We start from the raw sequence: 15,894 nt of genomic DNA on the forward strand, positions 1-15,894 counted from the left end.
ATAGTGCCTCTGATTGGCCACAGGTGTTGGTGCAATCAGCGCAATGGGTGATGGAAGTAGTAGTCTGGGGTACAGTGCAACAGTCTGTGTGAAGTGAAGGAGCGAGAGCGACATCTGGTGGTGAGCGGACTGAAGGTCACCGACCAGATTAATGACACCATCATAATACTCTCAATATTTCTGCTGTATCCAGTATGTACTGTATATTGTGCATAGTATGCAAACTTTCTGTACGCATGAAATACCCAGATGACATATTATATTTGCCAGAATCTGCAAAGACATTCAATAATGCAAAGATACTAAATAATAACTAGATAAAAAAGTTTGTCAAGACAAACTTTAGGTTGGCTTGTGAAAGCCCAGCTTGAAATGTTTCTTAGATGACTAGCAAGTTGCTAGCATGTTTCTAGCATGATTACCAAGTTGCCAGTATGTTTCTAGCATGAGTAGCAAGTTGCTAGCATATTTCTAGCATGATTAGCAAGTTACTAGCATGTTTGTAACATGATTAGCAAGTTTCTAGCATGTTTCTAGCATGATTACCAAGTTATTAGTATGTTGCTAGCATGATTTTAAGCAATCAATCAATCAATCACCTTTATTTATATTCCGCCTTTAACAATACAGAATTGTGACAAGGCGGCTGTACAGTATTAAATAGGAAATAGTACATCAACAATGCAAAGAGCAACAGTAAACACTCAATTTTCAGGTAAAGGTAGTTAATCAAATACAATAAAATAAAATACAATATTGTATGAAGATAAAGTGAAGATAAAGTGTCCCCAACTAAGCAAGCCAGCGGAGACAGCGGCAAGGAACCAAAACTCCATCGGTGATAAATGGAAAAAAAAAACCTTGGGAGAAACCAGGCTCAGTCGGGGGGCCAGTTCTCCTCTGGCCAGACACAGAGGACTCACCGTGGTCTTGTGCCGACAGCCGTGTAGGTGACGAGGTCTTCACTGTGGATCCGTCTCTGGGGCTCATCTAGTTGATGTGGACTCCGCTGACATTCAGGGCTGTAGAGGTCGTCTCTAGGTGCTGATCCACCGTCTGGGCTGGGCACGGACTGGATCCGGAGGACTGCAGTGACCATCTGATCTGGATACGGACTGGATCTGGTGGTTAAGGTGACTTCGGAATAAGAAAGAAACAGACTAATATTAGCGTAGATGCCATTCTTCTGACGATGCACTGAGTACATCGGGTGTTATGGGAAGTGTTCCCGGTTCCGGTTGAGCTAATTAGTGCAGCCTAACAATCCTTTAACGGATTGGAATTATAGAAATGTGTTAATGTGTTATGTGTAAGCAAGGTTAAAGAGATGGGTCTTTAATTTAGATTTAAACTGACAGAGTGTGTCTGCGTCCCAAACAGTGTAGGGTAGATTGTTCCAAAGTTTGGGTGCTAAATAAGAAAATGACCTGCCGCCCGCAGTTGATTTTGATATTCTAGGTATTATCAAATTGCCAGAGTTTTGAGAACGCAGCGGACGTGAGGGACTATAATGCGATAAGAGCTCGCTCAGGTACTGAGGAGCTAACATGATTAGCATGTCATTAGCATGTAACTACCTTGATTAGCCAGTTACTAGCATGTTGCTAGCATGATTTTAACATGATTATCATGTCATTAGCATGTTACTAACATGATTAGCAAGTTACTAACATGTTACTAGCATGATTAGCATGTTGCTAGCATGTCTCTAACATGATTAGCAAGTTATTAGCATGTTGCTAGCATGATTTTAACGATTAGCATGTCATTAGCATGTTACTAGCATGAGTAGCCAGTTACTAGCATGTTGCTAGCATGATTTTAACATGAGTAGCATGTCGTTAGCATGTTACTAGCATGATTAGCCAGTTACTAGCATGTTACTAGCATGATTGTAGCATGATTAGCATGTCGTTACCATGTTACTAGCATGATTAGCATGCTGTTAGCATGTTGCTAGCATGTTGCTAGCATGTTTTAAACATGAGTAACATGTTGTTAGCATGTTTCTAGCATGATTAGCAAGCTACTAGCATGACTCTAGTTGCTAGGCTTGGCTAGTGATAGATAGATAGATAGATAGATAGATAGATAGATGAGTTTGAATGGATTAGAAATACAGTACATAGAAGGGAAGTTTGACTGAGTCTCAAAGGATTCTGGGAGTTCTGACAGTTGGAGTTTGAATAGTTTTGGCTCATTTGAACATCCCGTCAATGTAAGTCTATGGGATTTGTTTTTTTCCAATTTTAAACGTCATTTTTAGGAAAATCGTAAGTCCGATCAGTTAGAAAAGATATAGCAACTCAAGTCAGACCAGTCTGAAGATCTGGGCTGAGTTTCGAGTTTGTAGAGTTAAAGCTCTAGGAGGAGTAGCATTCAGAAATTTGGCTAAGAAGAATAATAATAAAAAGTAGCAGATCAGCTTTCTCAAGCCAACCTAATAATAATAATATTGCAGTAATATACAGATAACATACAATATATAAATTAAATTAATATTTCAATCATGTAAACAGAATTCAGTCTCTATTTCCCTATTTACAATTAAATCCCTATTTGCTTTGTGTAATGGCTAATTAATAATGAAGTGTTTATTGGGTATGGTTAGTGGTAGGTGTATGAAGGCTTTGTTCCAGGCGGCATCCATTTAATAATTTTAATAAATGTGCTAATTAACACTGAATATGTTATTACATACTCTTTTATAATGTACTACAGTAATGATGTATAAGTAAATGTCACCTAGCAACTATTTACACTTAGCTGTGCTGAATTAATGTTCACTGTTTGTCATGTGACAACACTGTAGCATACGACTCTAAAATGTTGTTTGTTGTTTATTGTTTACTGTTTCACACACTATTCTTTAAAAGTAGTAGGCAGTATGTACTGTGTACTGGACAGTGAACAATGAGTTAGTGTCATTCTGAACACAGCATGTGTCGACATACAATGACAGGAAACAGGAACTGAACAGAGGACACAGCCATCAAATGCAATGACATATATTAGACCTTTACCTGGACAAGACAAAGCCATCAGAACTGTGCTGACAAAGGGAGTCGCTGGCATTGGGAAAACAGTCTCTGTGCAGAAGTTCATCCTGGACTGGGCTGAAGGGAAAGAGAATCAGGACGTCCAGCTCATATTTCCACTTCCTTTCAGAGAAATCAACTTGATGAAGGACAAAACACTCAGTCTTTCAGATCTTCTTCATGTCTTTTTCCCTGAAACTAAAGAAATGGAAATATCCAGTGATGAATATAAAGTGTTGTTCATCTTTGATGGTCTGGATGAGTGTCGTCTGTCTCTGGATTTTCAGAGTAATGTGAGGTTGTGTAATATAAGTGAATCAGTCTCAGTGGACGTGCTGCTTCATCATGTGCCACATCCCAGTGTTCTGCTGGATCTCAGCCGTTGTTCTAGAGAAGATGTTGAGTCGAGCAGAGAGTGGAGAGATTCCCAAGACTCTCACTCAAATGTACACCCACCAGAGTATGTGAGCAGAGTGGAGCGACAACAATTTGTCTCACTGATACCAGAAACACCGCTCCGCCTTCACTCCGCATCTAAACTATATCAATATGTTTGAAATACCACAGTTCTGTTCATAACCTATATTAAAAGAAGAAAATAACAGAAATAAAACGAAAGTATAGTTTTAAAGTGGCTTATTGGAACACAAGTGGTAAACTTTTTTCCTCATGCCAAGTTAACATGGTTGCTAGTCAGCATTAAAAGATATAATTGCTGCTTTTTGCAATGCAAATGTTTGTGATAAAATAATAATAACAATAACAATACGTTTCGTCAGTTATTTTACGTACAGATCGCTGCATTTCTTACAGATTTCTTCTATAAGAAAATTTGAAATCGGATACAGATGAAGTACCACAGTAAGTTTACATTTGTTTGAATGCATTATTGAGAGAGCGATTGCGTGTGAATAGGTGTTGTGCTTGTTTAAATCACGCTTTCACTTGAAAATATTCAGTATCTTGAAAGAACAAACTAAATCATTGAAAACTATAACTTTCTGCTCATGTCCATTGCGGTCATCCTAGTTTTCACATTCTTTCTGATTTGAGTGATCCATCTCTATCAAGCTAGCTAAATAGGCTATGTTTAACACGTGAATTTTTGCTATATATGCAGTTATATTATGGGTCATTGTCATGAATTGTACTCATGATGGAGCGATGCTGGAGCGCTCTTGGAGCGAGTAAAAACCACAACGCTCCGACTTTTAAAATTTCCTCTCCTCACTCCATTAAAAATCACACCGCTCGACTCCGCGCTCCGCTCCCACTCCACTCCGCTCACATACTCTGACACCCACTTCCTGATCCTTCAGACCAACATCAACCAAGAGAAGGACTATGAGAAGAAGGTGACAGATGTAGACATGATCCTCAAACTGGGGAAAGTGGCTTTTCAGCAGCTGGTGAAAGGAAACCTGATCTTCTATGAGAAAGATCTGAGAGAGTGTGGCATTGATGAGACCTGTTATCAACATAAGGTATTGCAGGGATAATATACAGGAAAAATGATCAAACATGACATCCTGCCATTATTTACAATTAACCATTTTCTTTACAACTGTCCGCTTTCTCTTTTTTTTTCTCCTCAGTGAGCAGGAGCATTTTTAGAGGTCTCTACACTTAAAGAAGATTGGCAAGCCCTAGGGTCATCAGTGGGTGTCAGTAATAAATGGTGTTAAAAAAAATTGTTCACAAAAGTTGTCTTTTTCTTCTCGGATGGCTAAATGGCCTTGGAATTTTAGAAAGGGGTGAATTGTGTTTGTCTTCATAAAGTTCTGTATCTGTATGACAACCATGTAATGAATACAACCGATATTTTATCAGTGGTCCATATCATTACCCTGTGATGGGATAAATTTGGTTATTATTTGAATGTAACTTTAAATATAAATTCACAACATGTATATCACATAATCTCTCTATATGAAAACCTACAGTAACTACAGCTGATCACATAATTACATTGTCCATCTGATCTAACTATGTGTGTATTATTAATTTTTCAGTTTACGAAAACATTAAATTCAACTGCAATTCAGTTGTCCTTTGTGGGCTATGCATGAATACCAACAGTAAAAATCATATTATATCTATGATATCTCTATAACTAATACACTATAACTGTGTATCTGTTGTGTTAAAGTAGTTAACATCTGAACGGGACGTTTATTAATGTGTAAGTTTCGTGCATTGATTTGAATGATGTTGTTTCGCCGTATGTCATCCTCCCCCTACTGGACGCATCAGGAACAACAGGGGCGTAAAACTTCCTGTGCTGTAGATCTGCAGCCTTTCCGTACAGACGGAAGAGGTGACGACTGTAAGAGGAACATGTCTGCGTTTATTTTAAGTGTAAAGATCCATCCTATGACGGTTGTCGACCAGAGAACTAATTTAGTGTTGGTATAAAGTTGTTTGAGTGTGAGGGGACAGAAATTTCCCCTCGGATCATCGGATGACGAACTGCTCGCGCTAAACTTCCACGTGAGAGATTAGCGAGTTCGCGGTTGTGTAAAACTACTAATCTCTCACCAACCTGATCTACAGGAGTCATCACAGATATCGCCCTGAGACAGCAGGAATTCTCAGTGGTTCCTCTGACAGCACTGGACGTGTTCACCGACCCGCAGTCTCTTCTTCAGGGCCTGAAATCACTCGCGTTTGAAAGTGCGTCACAGAAATAAGGGCCCAGATCAGCGCCGGTAAGACAGCTGTTTATTTTGTTTGCTCACTTTTTTTTTTTTTTTTATTTGATTTAAGTAAATTAGTCCAAGCTGTATTTCCATATACCAACAGTAACCTTAAGGGGTTTATTGAGCTAATAATTTTAAAATATAATGCAGCCTTTGATCTTCATTATTTTAAGATGAAATGTTCACAGTGTATGTAGTGTACTCCAGATGAGTAGACTAAACGTCTTCATAATCACGAACATCATACAAACGTCTCCGTGATGAAAGAGTGGAACATTTTCCTGAGATCTGGCAACCCGTAACACGCTCTAGTCAAACATGAAAGTGAAAGCAAATACTTGATGTCGCCATTTTAAGCAGACACAATCGATGATTTACAACACAAAGTACCTTTAAATCTTTATTAAGATTCATGCATGCTTAGTCAGGATTTGTGTGTATCTACCTGATGGAAATGTGAATCGGTATGTGTGATATTTTCCACCTGAAAGCAAATGAACATTTGTCCGTTTCGTGCTGACTACGATTCTTCTAAACTCCGAACAGCATTTAATTTAACATGTCACAAACCTGATGTATTTGAGTGAAAGCAGCTCGTAATGTATTTATATTCGGCTGAAATATGCACCTTATGTTTTTAATGTAAGAACGCGCGAGCTGTACAAACACAATGTTATACTGCTTGATATTACACACACTGTAATTTATTACATTTAATTCATTTTTGTAAGTATAAACACACTGGTTTGTAGCACACATAGTTTTCAGTTTACTGTTATTATTTTAGTTATTTAACTGTAGCGGCTGATGAATCAAAATTCTGGACATTGACAGAAAATAACTTACTTCTGAAATAATGCGGATAAAGGTTGTTTGATGAGCCTAATTTTTCTGATTGTTTGTCTCTTCCTTTTAGAGTCAGTGGTAGAAAACAAACTGATCAGATCCATCATGATTAAAACACATACATCAGGAGATGAAGATTTTTCTACAGAATGCAGGTACTTTGAGTAATTTATGTTATAGATGAGATGGCTGTCTAATATTTATTGACATATATGATGTCTATTTTGCCTTGGACCCACCCAAACTAAAATGGTTGCTGCTCTTGAGTCTTTCTGACTAGATACATACTATCTACCAGACAAAATAAACACAGTATAGCTTGATCCCAGCCAGTTGATCATGTATTTCTGTGGTTCTCAATTACAGTCCTCATAGTTTGTTCTATTCAACCGTAAGTGCCCTGCGAAGTGGAAATCACATGATATTCTGCCAGTATTCCAGTTCAATATTTTCTTTATTATGAATTTTTTTTTTTTGCCCTTTTTGTATGATAGGACAGTGGAGATTGACAGGAAAGTGTTGGGTGGAGAGCGGGGGTGCAGGATCAGCAAAAGGACCGTGGGTCGGGATTTGAACCCAGGTCGGCCTGAAGCGCCGTTTATGCTATATGTCAGTGCGCTAACCACACGGCTATAGGCACTGACCAGTTTGATATTTTCCATTCAATGGGCATTAAAGTGTGCGAGATGTCAATTTAAATTGTAGTTATTTATAGAGGTATGTCACACTCATCTGTGTGAAGACGCTGCAGGCAGCGGTGTAGCGCAAATCTGTGAATGAATGTTCCAAAGTGAAGTAAACTTTAACGAATTTCCCCTGCTTAGGGAGCAAAGACCAATGAACACTGTGTAGGGACCATGTCAATCAGAACACAGTTCATAAATGGATCTCACAAATGGAGTCAGGTGTGTTAACTAAAAGAGACATGCAAAATATGCAGAGCGGAGCGGCGGTAACAATATGCAAGGACTGGAATCGAGAACCACACATTCAGTTTAATTCAATTCAAATTTATTTGTATAGTGCTTTTCACGATACATATCATTGCAAAGCAACTTTACACCAGATTAATGTTTTTACAATATATGTAGTAGTAGCTTACTAGTGTTGACTATGTCAAGTTAATGTACATATGGCAGAGATGTGTGGTAAAGATCAATTAATGACGTAATCAAACAGACAAAGAACACCATACATTAGTAGCAGAATTGGGTAGTGCTGTATATTGTTTCAGGGTTGGCATCATCTGAAGTCCTCTGTGGGGTTGGCATCATCTTTTCTTAAGTGTTTTGGATCCAGACTGGAGCTTGTGAATTCCTAGTTACCATGGGATGTCAATCCCATGGCAGAAACAGAGAACAAATAGGAACATAATTAGCGTAGCTGCTGTTCAAACTAAGAAAAGAAAGATTTGTTTAACCAGAGCTAAAAGATTAATAATGAACATTTGATCAGATATAACTGCAGGAAAAGTTTATGAGATGCATTATTTGAATGCTTGGCTAAAAAGATGTGTCTTTAATCTAGATTTAAACAGAGAGAGTGTGTCTGAACCCCGAACGTTATCAGGAAGGCTGTTCCAGAGTTTGGGTGCCAAATGCGAAAAAGCTCTACCTCCTTTAGTGGACTTTGCTATCCTAGGTACTACCAACAGTCCAGAGTTTTGTGACCTTAGGGAGCGTGATGGATTGTAGCGTGGTAGAAGACTAGTTAGGTACGCAGGAGCTAAACCGTTAAGTGCCTTATAGGTAAGAAGTGCTATTTTGTAGCTGATGCGGAACCTAATAGGTAGCCAGTGCAGAGACTTTAAAATTGGGGTAATATGATCATATTTTCTTGAGCTGGTAAGGACTCTAGCAGCTGCATTTTGGACTATCTGTAGCTTGTTTATTGAAGATGCAGGACAACCACCTAGTAGTGCATTACAATAGTCCAGTCTAGAGGTCATGAATGCGTGAACTAGCTTTTCTGCATCAGAAACAGGTAACATGTTTCGCAGCTTGGCAATGTTTCTAAGATGGAAGAAAGCTGTTTTTGTAACATGAGAAATATGATTTTCAAAAGACATGTTGCTGTCTAATATAACACCCAGACTTTTGACTGTAGTGGAAGTAACAGTACATCCATCTAGTTGTAGATCGTAAGACAAGAGATTCTGTGTATTGTTTTTTGGTCCAATAAGTAAAATCTCTGTCTTATCTGAATTTAATAGCAGAAAATTATGAGACGACTCCCCATTTAAATAAACAATGATGGGGCCTGAAACCTGACTGAAATTCTTCATAGATATCATATTTTTGCAAGAATAAGCACAGTTGAGCAGATACAACTTTCTCTAAAATTTTAGACATAAACGGAAGATTAGAAATGGGTCTATAATTTGCCAGTTCACTAGGGTCTAGTTGTGGTTTTTTTAAGAAGAGGCTTAAAGGGGTCATCGGATGCTAAGTTCACTTTTTCATGCTGTTTGAACATTAATGTGTGTTGTCAGTGTATGTACAAATCTGCCCTATAATGATAAAAATCCATGCAGTGGTTTTTAATTAATCTGTAAAAATAATATCCCCTTTTTCAAACCAGCAGAAGATCCGCTCCCACCCTAGTTGATAACATGAGCTCTTACCTTAGACCAGCTGTCACAGTCCAGTAACTTTTCATGTTTTGATGCCGGAGCAGGGATGTAAGTTATACAAGAATATCTCTGATTGAGCGATTGAGGTGTTGTGTTGCTGGATGTAATAATGAACATAGTGGTCGTCATTTACTCCTGACATCTGAGCCGCTGAAGATGCAGTGGATTACGTTTGTTTGTGAAGTGAATGCGCCTCCCGATCTACATATATCCGTCTATGTTCACGCGAATCATTCATGATCCAGCTTCACTTACAGCAGAAGTGAGTATAAGCATTTTTTATTAATCTTTGCAATTGCCTTTTCTTATAACGTGGTAGTTAGGAAGTTTAGCAGCTAAACGCGGCTACATGCGGCTAATGTAAACAACACCGTCTTTCCACACAGAGAAGAGAGGAGCGGGGTGAGCAGAACTCATTTGCATTTAAAGGAACAAACCCTTAGAATGAGATGATTTTTGCGGAGCTGATTTTGACAAGGTAAAAAGGGTGTTGTTTTACAAAACCATTGAGAAATTTTAATCAAAGTATATTAGAGATTTTTCATTAAGACCCTAAAGAATCATATCAACTTGTGGAAAATGGGCATCAGATGACCCCTTTAATAACCGCTAGCTTGAATGGTTTAGGGACGTGACCTAAAGATAACGATGAGTTGATAATATTGAGAAGCGGTTCTTCTGTCACAGGTAATAATTCTTCCTGTCCTATAGCGGTAAAGTACTGCAGTTTTTCTTTGGGTGCGACGAAAGAAGTTGACATATTAGACGCAGTATAATCTACATTGGTTATTGTATTTCTGATGTTATCTATTTTATCAGTGAAGAAATTCATAAAGTCATTACTATTAAACTGTAAAGGAATATTTAGATCGGGTGGCGTCTGGTTATTTGTTAATCTAGCCACTGTGCTAAATAAAAACCTTGGATTGTTTTGGTTATTTTCTGTGAGTTTGTGGATATGTTTGGCCCTAGCAGCTTTTAAAGCCTGTCTGTATCTGGACATACAGTTTTTCCATGCAATTCTAAAAACTTCCAAGTTAGTTTTTTTTTTTCCATTTGTGCTCAAGATTATGAGTTTCTGTCTTGAGAGAATGGCCAGTATGGCGCAGTATGTTTTTCTCTAACTTTTTTTCAATTTGATGGGGGCAACAGCTTCTAACGTATCGGAGAAGATGGTGCCCATATTGCTAGTCATTTTGTCTAGATCCTGTGTATTAGTGGTACACAGAGCAGTTGAGATAAATCAGGCAGGTTATTTGTGAATCTATCTTTCGTGGATCTATGGTTCTGCCCAGACAATAACGCAGAGCCATATAGTTAATATCAGTGATACGCAGCATGCACAATACAAGGAAATGGTCAGAAACATCATCACTTTGAGGTACGATATCTATATCAGTAAGATCAATTCCATGCGATATAATTAAATCTAGCGTATGATTAAAACGATGAGTGGGCCCGGTGACATTTTGCTTGACTCCAAAAGAGTTTATTAGGTCAGTAAACGCAAATCCTAACGCATCATTTGTATTATCAACGTGAATGTTAAAATCTCTGACAATTAGCGCTTTATCAAAATTAACCAATAGTTCTGAAAGGAATTCTGCAAATTCTTTTAAGAAATCTGTATATGGTCCTGGCGGTCTATACACAGTAGCTAAAACAAGAGATAGGAGAGATTTCTTTTGCATATCTGGCAGAGTAACATTAAGCAAAAGTATTTCAAATGAATTAAACCTGTATCCTGTTTTCTGAGTAACACTGAATATCACTTTATATTGTTGCAACACCACTAGGACTGTGACGGTGGCAGATTTTTTTCCACGGCTGTGGTAATGGACCAACTAAAAATAGGTGGCGCGGTGTTGATATATAATTTTGAAACATAAACGTGCGTTTATTTCAGCCTACAAAACACTAAAGTAAATATCAAAGAAATTATACATTTAAATAAGAAAGTAGCCAAAATAAGAGCGGTAAATATTAAACAAACGTTTGTTGCATAAACAACCTCGCCCAACCCTTGTCCGACGGCTCATCAAAATTACCGGCCCGAGTCCGACTGGAGCCCGAGTCTTTTCTCTCTCTTTCCCATTACACTGTTGCATCCATAAAAATAGCTCAATTTTGTTTTTTAATAGGAGCGTGGTTATATTTCTTTTCGTTTCTTTATAAAATTCATTTAGAAATGTCTTTGGAACGTTTTTGTTTGTTAAATTAATATTTTTGCCCTAACAAAATTAAGATTGGTAACGTAATGACCAAGCGGCCAGAGGCAGGCAGTGAGTTGATCACAGCGTGTGTTTGATCAATTTTCCCTTCTCAAATCATCACGATTTGCCTAAAATAAAATCTTCAAGCATATCACAATGTTATTTTTAACGTTTAACTTAGTTAAACGCACGTTATTATGCGCATACAATCATTTGTTGGAGAGGGGAAGCTAAATGTGCTTTGCAGGACATGGAGGCGCCAGCGCAATCACTTGCAAAAATAAATAAATAAATAAATACGCTGTAATCTTTGCTCATAAAGGTAAGTGTAACATATCATCCGGAACTGTAAAGACTGTAATATTATTTGCGTGCACTCACAATATTAACAAAATGTTGTGCTTTTGTAAAAATAAAGAAAACAAACAAGATGCACTTTCTGATGTTGAACAGGAGTGCTGCACAAATATGAAACTAAACTCAAAAAATACTTGCCTTACAGATAAATATAACTATAGAAAGCTTTAAATTATTACTATACTACTTTAAAACAAAAAAATCTAATCGAAAACAAAACCTCTCATTATAAAATCCGTAGAGATGTATTTCTCTCTAAAGCGCGTCCAGTGAGCAGATGCCGAGTCGAGATCGTCATCTTAGCAACACTGGCTCAGAAAACACTAGTTTTTAAAAATAATTCATTCAAGTATGTCCTTATTTCCCTCTGACACATTCATAGTAATTACTTTTGCCGGAGTTTTGCAAGCTTTAGCCTATCGTGTGCGTATGAACGCGGATCTCTTCCAGCAGCTGCAAAGGCACTTGCACTCGCTGCTGCTGCCGGCGGAGACACTAAACACGGCCACGGCAGAATAATTGTTGTAGAATCACTGTGTTTTATGCTTGTTATAGATTGTGTGACATCACGTGCAGTACCGCCGGTGGCAACTGACCACTAAACACCACCACCACGACCACTCTGACGGGGCTCATGCTTATAATAGTAGTTTGGTGGAGTAGACCCATTTAGACCAATATAATCATTTGGTTTTTGCCAGGTTTTGGTTAAGCAGAGTACATCAAAACTATTATCTGTGATCATTTCATTCACAATAACAGCTTTGGGTGCAAGTGATCTAATGTTTAGGAGCCCAAGCTTTAAAAATGGTTTCTTTATAGCTTTATAGATTGGACAGTGCAAGTACTATCATTTAACAAAAGCCATCGTAGCAATCATTTGAGAAGTCAAATGTCAAATGGAGCGTAGCGTCCTGGAGATGTTGTCCGACAGCAGTTCCGCTCCGACTCTGCTGGGGTGCAGGCCATCGGCACGGAAAAGCCTAGGACGTTCCCAGAAAAGATTCCAATTATTAACAAAGAGCAGTTTCTGTTCTTTACACCATGTCAATAACCATTCATTTAGAGCAAGAAGTCTACTGAACCTTTCGTGCCCACGTCGATACGTGGGAAGCGGTCCTGACACGGTGATCCTCATTGTGGGCGACGTGCTGCGAACCGTCTCGATCAGTCCCTCTTCAGAATCTCCGTCTGCCGCAGCTTGATGTCGGGACGATCGCGCGTAGGGGTGAACATGGTATCATGGTATCGCTCTAATTTCTTAATGTTAAAGCATTAGGGATAAGTAACAGTACGATCTGTATGTAGCTCTGAAATGAATTATGTTGTGAAAGCACTACACCAAATAATTTTTACTGGACTTAAATGGAACAAATACACGATTTCTTATAAAGAGTTGCTGAACAGAGGAGCGCTGCTGTATGACCACTGAGACTGATCGTAACGAGCTATATCACACATAACATTTGCAAATGTGTTTTCGTACATTATATATAGAGTGAGCACTTACACATTCAAATTGTGAATCTCTAATAAATAATAAATACAAACGACAAAGCCAGATCTTGAAGTTGTTTATTTTCATTGAGCTGCTTTCGCCATTGTGTTGTTTCAAGCTGAAAAGCAGAAAATTGCGCTTCATTTTAGATCCGTTCTCCACTCCGGTCATGACAGCAGATGTGGCAGTTCATGTCACAGCAAGCGTACTCCATTCTAATGTGTTTTTAACTGTTTAATATAATTTTTAACATCTACTTCCACTATTACCCAGTCTCGACTGTAGTGTCCATGTCCCAAAGACCCAGAATGCTGCATGTTGCTGACAACACGTTCCCATTCTCTGTTAAAGGCTAATAAAATGTATTTATGGACCCACGTAAGCTCTTCTAAATGCTACTGGCTCACGTTTGACACAGCAAACTCCCCTGTTCATGTTTTTATTGTTCTCACTAGACATGGGTATAATGACACACATTAATGTGATTGTCATCATAAAGAATTAAATCTGTTTTGTTTTAGATCTGTTCATCAGATGAGATCATATCCAGAGTCCAGCTGTGTGTCTATGAAGAGTGATTGGTCTATGGATCGACCAGTGAAGTTTAACAGTGGAGATTCACGGCCTGTTCTCAGGTATAACATTTGTATATAAATTTGATTATAGCATGACATTTATGTTATTATCTTGTATTTTATTGCATTTCAGTTCACAAATTTTGAATAAACACAGTGTATGAAATAGTATAAAGTGCTATTTAAAGTGAATTTGATAGGGGTAAATCTGTAGTTGATTTGTTACAGTAATTTAAAGGATAAAATTTAATCTCATAGATCAGTTCATCAGAAGAGATCAGAAGCAGAGTCCAGCTGTGTGTCTATGAAGAGTGATGCGTCTATGGATCGACCAGTGAAGTTTAACAGTGGAGATTCACGGACTGGTCTCAGGTATAACATTTGTATGAAAATATGATTATATCATGACATTTATATTATTATCTTGTATTTTATTGCATTTCAGTTCACAAATTTTGAATAAACACAGTGTATGAAATATTATAAAGTGCTACTTAAAGTGAATTTGATAATGATAAATGTGTAGTTGAGTTGTTACAGTAATTTTAAGGATGAACTTTAATCTCATAGATCAGTTCATCAGAAGAGATCAGAAGCAGAGTTCAGCTGTGTGTCTATGAAGAGTGACGAGTCTATGGATCCACCAATGAAGTTTAACAATGGAGATTCACGGCCTGATCTCAGGTATAATATTTATATATAAATGTGATTATAGCATGACTGTCAGAGTAGGTGACTACAGCAAACACACAACGCAGGACATTTGAAGAAACAAAAAGTTTAATTACAACAAGATTCTAAACATGCAGGAGTAAACAAAGTATCAACACCCACATTACTCTTAAAAAAAAAAAAAGTCTTTTGATTGCAAAAAAAGATTGCTTTTCTGTGAATGAAGGCCTTGAAAATGTCTGAAATCAGAGCAACAAGTCTTAAATTTATATGATCATGGCAATAATTTTTGTGAGGGAAAAGTGAAAAGTAGGGCTGCACGATAAGGGTTAAACTGATAATCACAATTATTTTGATAGAAATTATAATCACGATTATTAATAACGATTATTCAAAAGAGTAAATGCAATAACATTTTATGCGTCCTTTAACCAACCTCCACGGACTCCATATACACTGACTTCATTTAACCAACTATGATAATACAAAACTCATGGTTTTTGGTTAGTGTTTTGTAATCAAAAGTGGCAATCTGTTCGCAAATAAGACAAGCCACTCAGATCACACAGTAAATTTGCTCAAAGATCATTAATACACACTAATAATAACATTGCCATGCCATTTTCAACTGATTAACATTATGAAAACTGGTAAAAACTTTAGAAACGTATAATATAGAAAAAAAATAATTCCAATTTATGTACATTTTTTCACCACTGTATTGCCACAGGTAGCAAAAGCGCATTTATTCTTCAAACACAACAGATCTATTATTGAAACTCTGAGAAAGTTTGATAATGGCAGATTTGGTTACACAAGCAGCACAAATGGCTTGTGAAAAAACAAACTTTGGATGAATGACACTTTCATGTAAGCAGAAATCACTGTGGAGAGATCGCTAAACTCCCGCACATGTATGTTTTCTTATCATCAGCGCTTGTTCCGCCATCAGTCAGCGCATGCACAGGGTTGCCAGATTGCAGCGATTAAGTAAAACATAGGGCAGAAAGTGTATCCTTAAAGGAGAAAAGCTCTGTTTTGGGGACTTAATCTCTTTATATCTGGCAACCACAAGCATGAACGCTAGTGAAGGCTTGTTAGCAATGTAAGATAATGCAAATGGCAAATTAAAAACTTGTTTTCAGGATGAATAATGAGCCGGCCAATATCGCGGCAATTGTTTTTAATTAATCGAGAAAGGTGGATATCGTTATCGAGATTAAAATCCGATTAATCGTGCAACCCTAGTGAAAAGCATAGTTTCTGTGCTACATGGCTTAGGTCGCTCAATATTCATTAAACAATAAGCGGTAGATGGCGGTATGTGCTGCTTCATTTGTCAGTCACCCAAAGGACAACTTGTT

General features: G+C 37.7%; 2 protein-coding genes across 7 annotated transcripts in view; both read left to right on the forward strand.

Moving 5' to 3' along the window:
* The window catches only part of LOC127164128 (protein NLRC3), a 551,968-nt gene that overhangs the window by 327,391 nt on the left and 208,683 nt on the right, over positions 1-15,894 (forward strand). Inside the window, exon 1 of one of the 4 annotated variants that reach the window (XM_051107853.1) lies at positions 6,062-6,201. The exons of 2 other annotated variants lie outside the window; for them this stretch is intronic. The gene's annotated coding sequence lies outside the window, so the exon portion shown is untranslated. Of the gene's footprint in view, positions 1-6,061; positions 6,202-15,894 lie in introns of those variants that run through there. One more of the 4 variants, XM_051107856.1, reaches the window with a different exon arrangement.
* Positions 5,296-15,894, forward strand: part of LOC127164127 (NACHT, LRR and PYD domains-containing protein 3) — a 169,752-nt gene continuing 159,153 nt past the window's right edge. For 2 of the 3 annotated variants that reach the window (XM_051107849.1, XM_051107850.1), the window contains exons 1-5: positions 5,296-5,746; positions 6,654-6,738; positions 13,805-13,918; positions 14,117-14,230; positions 14,429-14,542. In XM_051107849.1, the coding sequence (XP_050963806.1) occupies positions 6,689-6,738; positions 13,805-13,918; positions 14,117-14,230; positions 14,429-14,542 (392 nt within the window). In that variant the 5' untranslated portion in view covers positions 5,296-5,746; positions 6,654-6,688. The remainder of the gene's footprint in view (positions 5,747-6,653; positions 6,739-13,804; positions 13,919-14,116; positions 14,231-14,428; positions 14,543-15,894) is intronic. The other variant, XM_051107852.1, reaches the window with a different exon arrangement.

The sequence above is a fragment of the Labeo rohita genome, chromosome 4 (assembly GCF_022985175.1).
Source record: "Labeo rohita strain BAU-BD-2019 chromosome 4, IGBB_LRoh.1.0, whole genome shotgun sequence".
In the NCBI taxonomy this organism is placed as follows: Eukaryota; Metazoa; Chordata; class Actinopteri; order Cypriniformes; family Cyprinidae; genus Labeo; species Labeo rohita.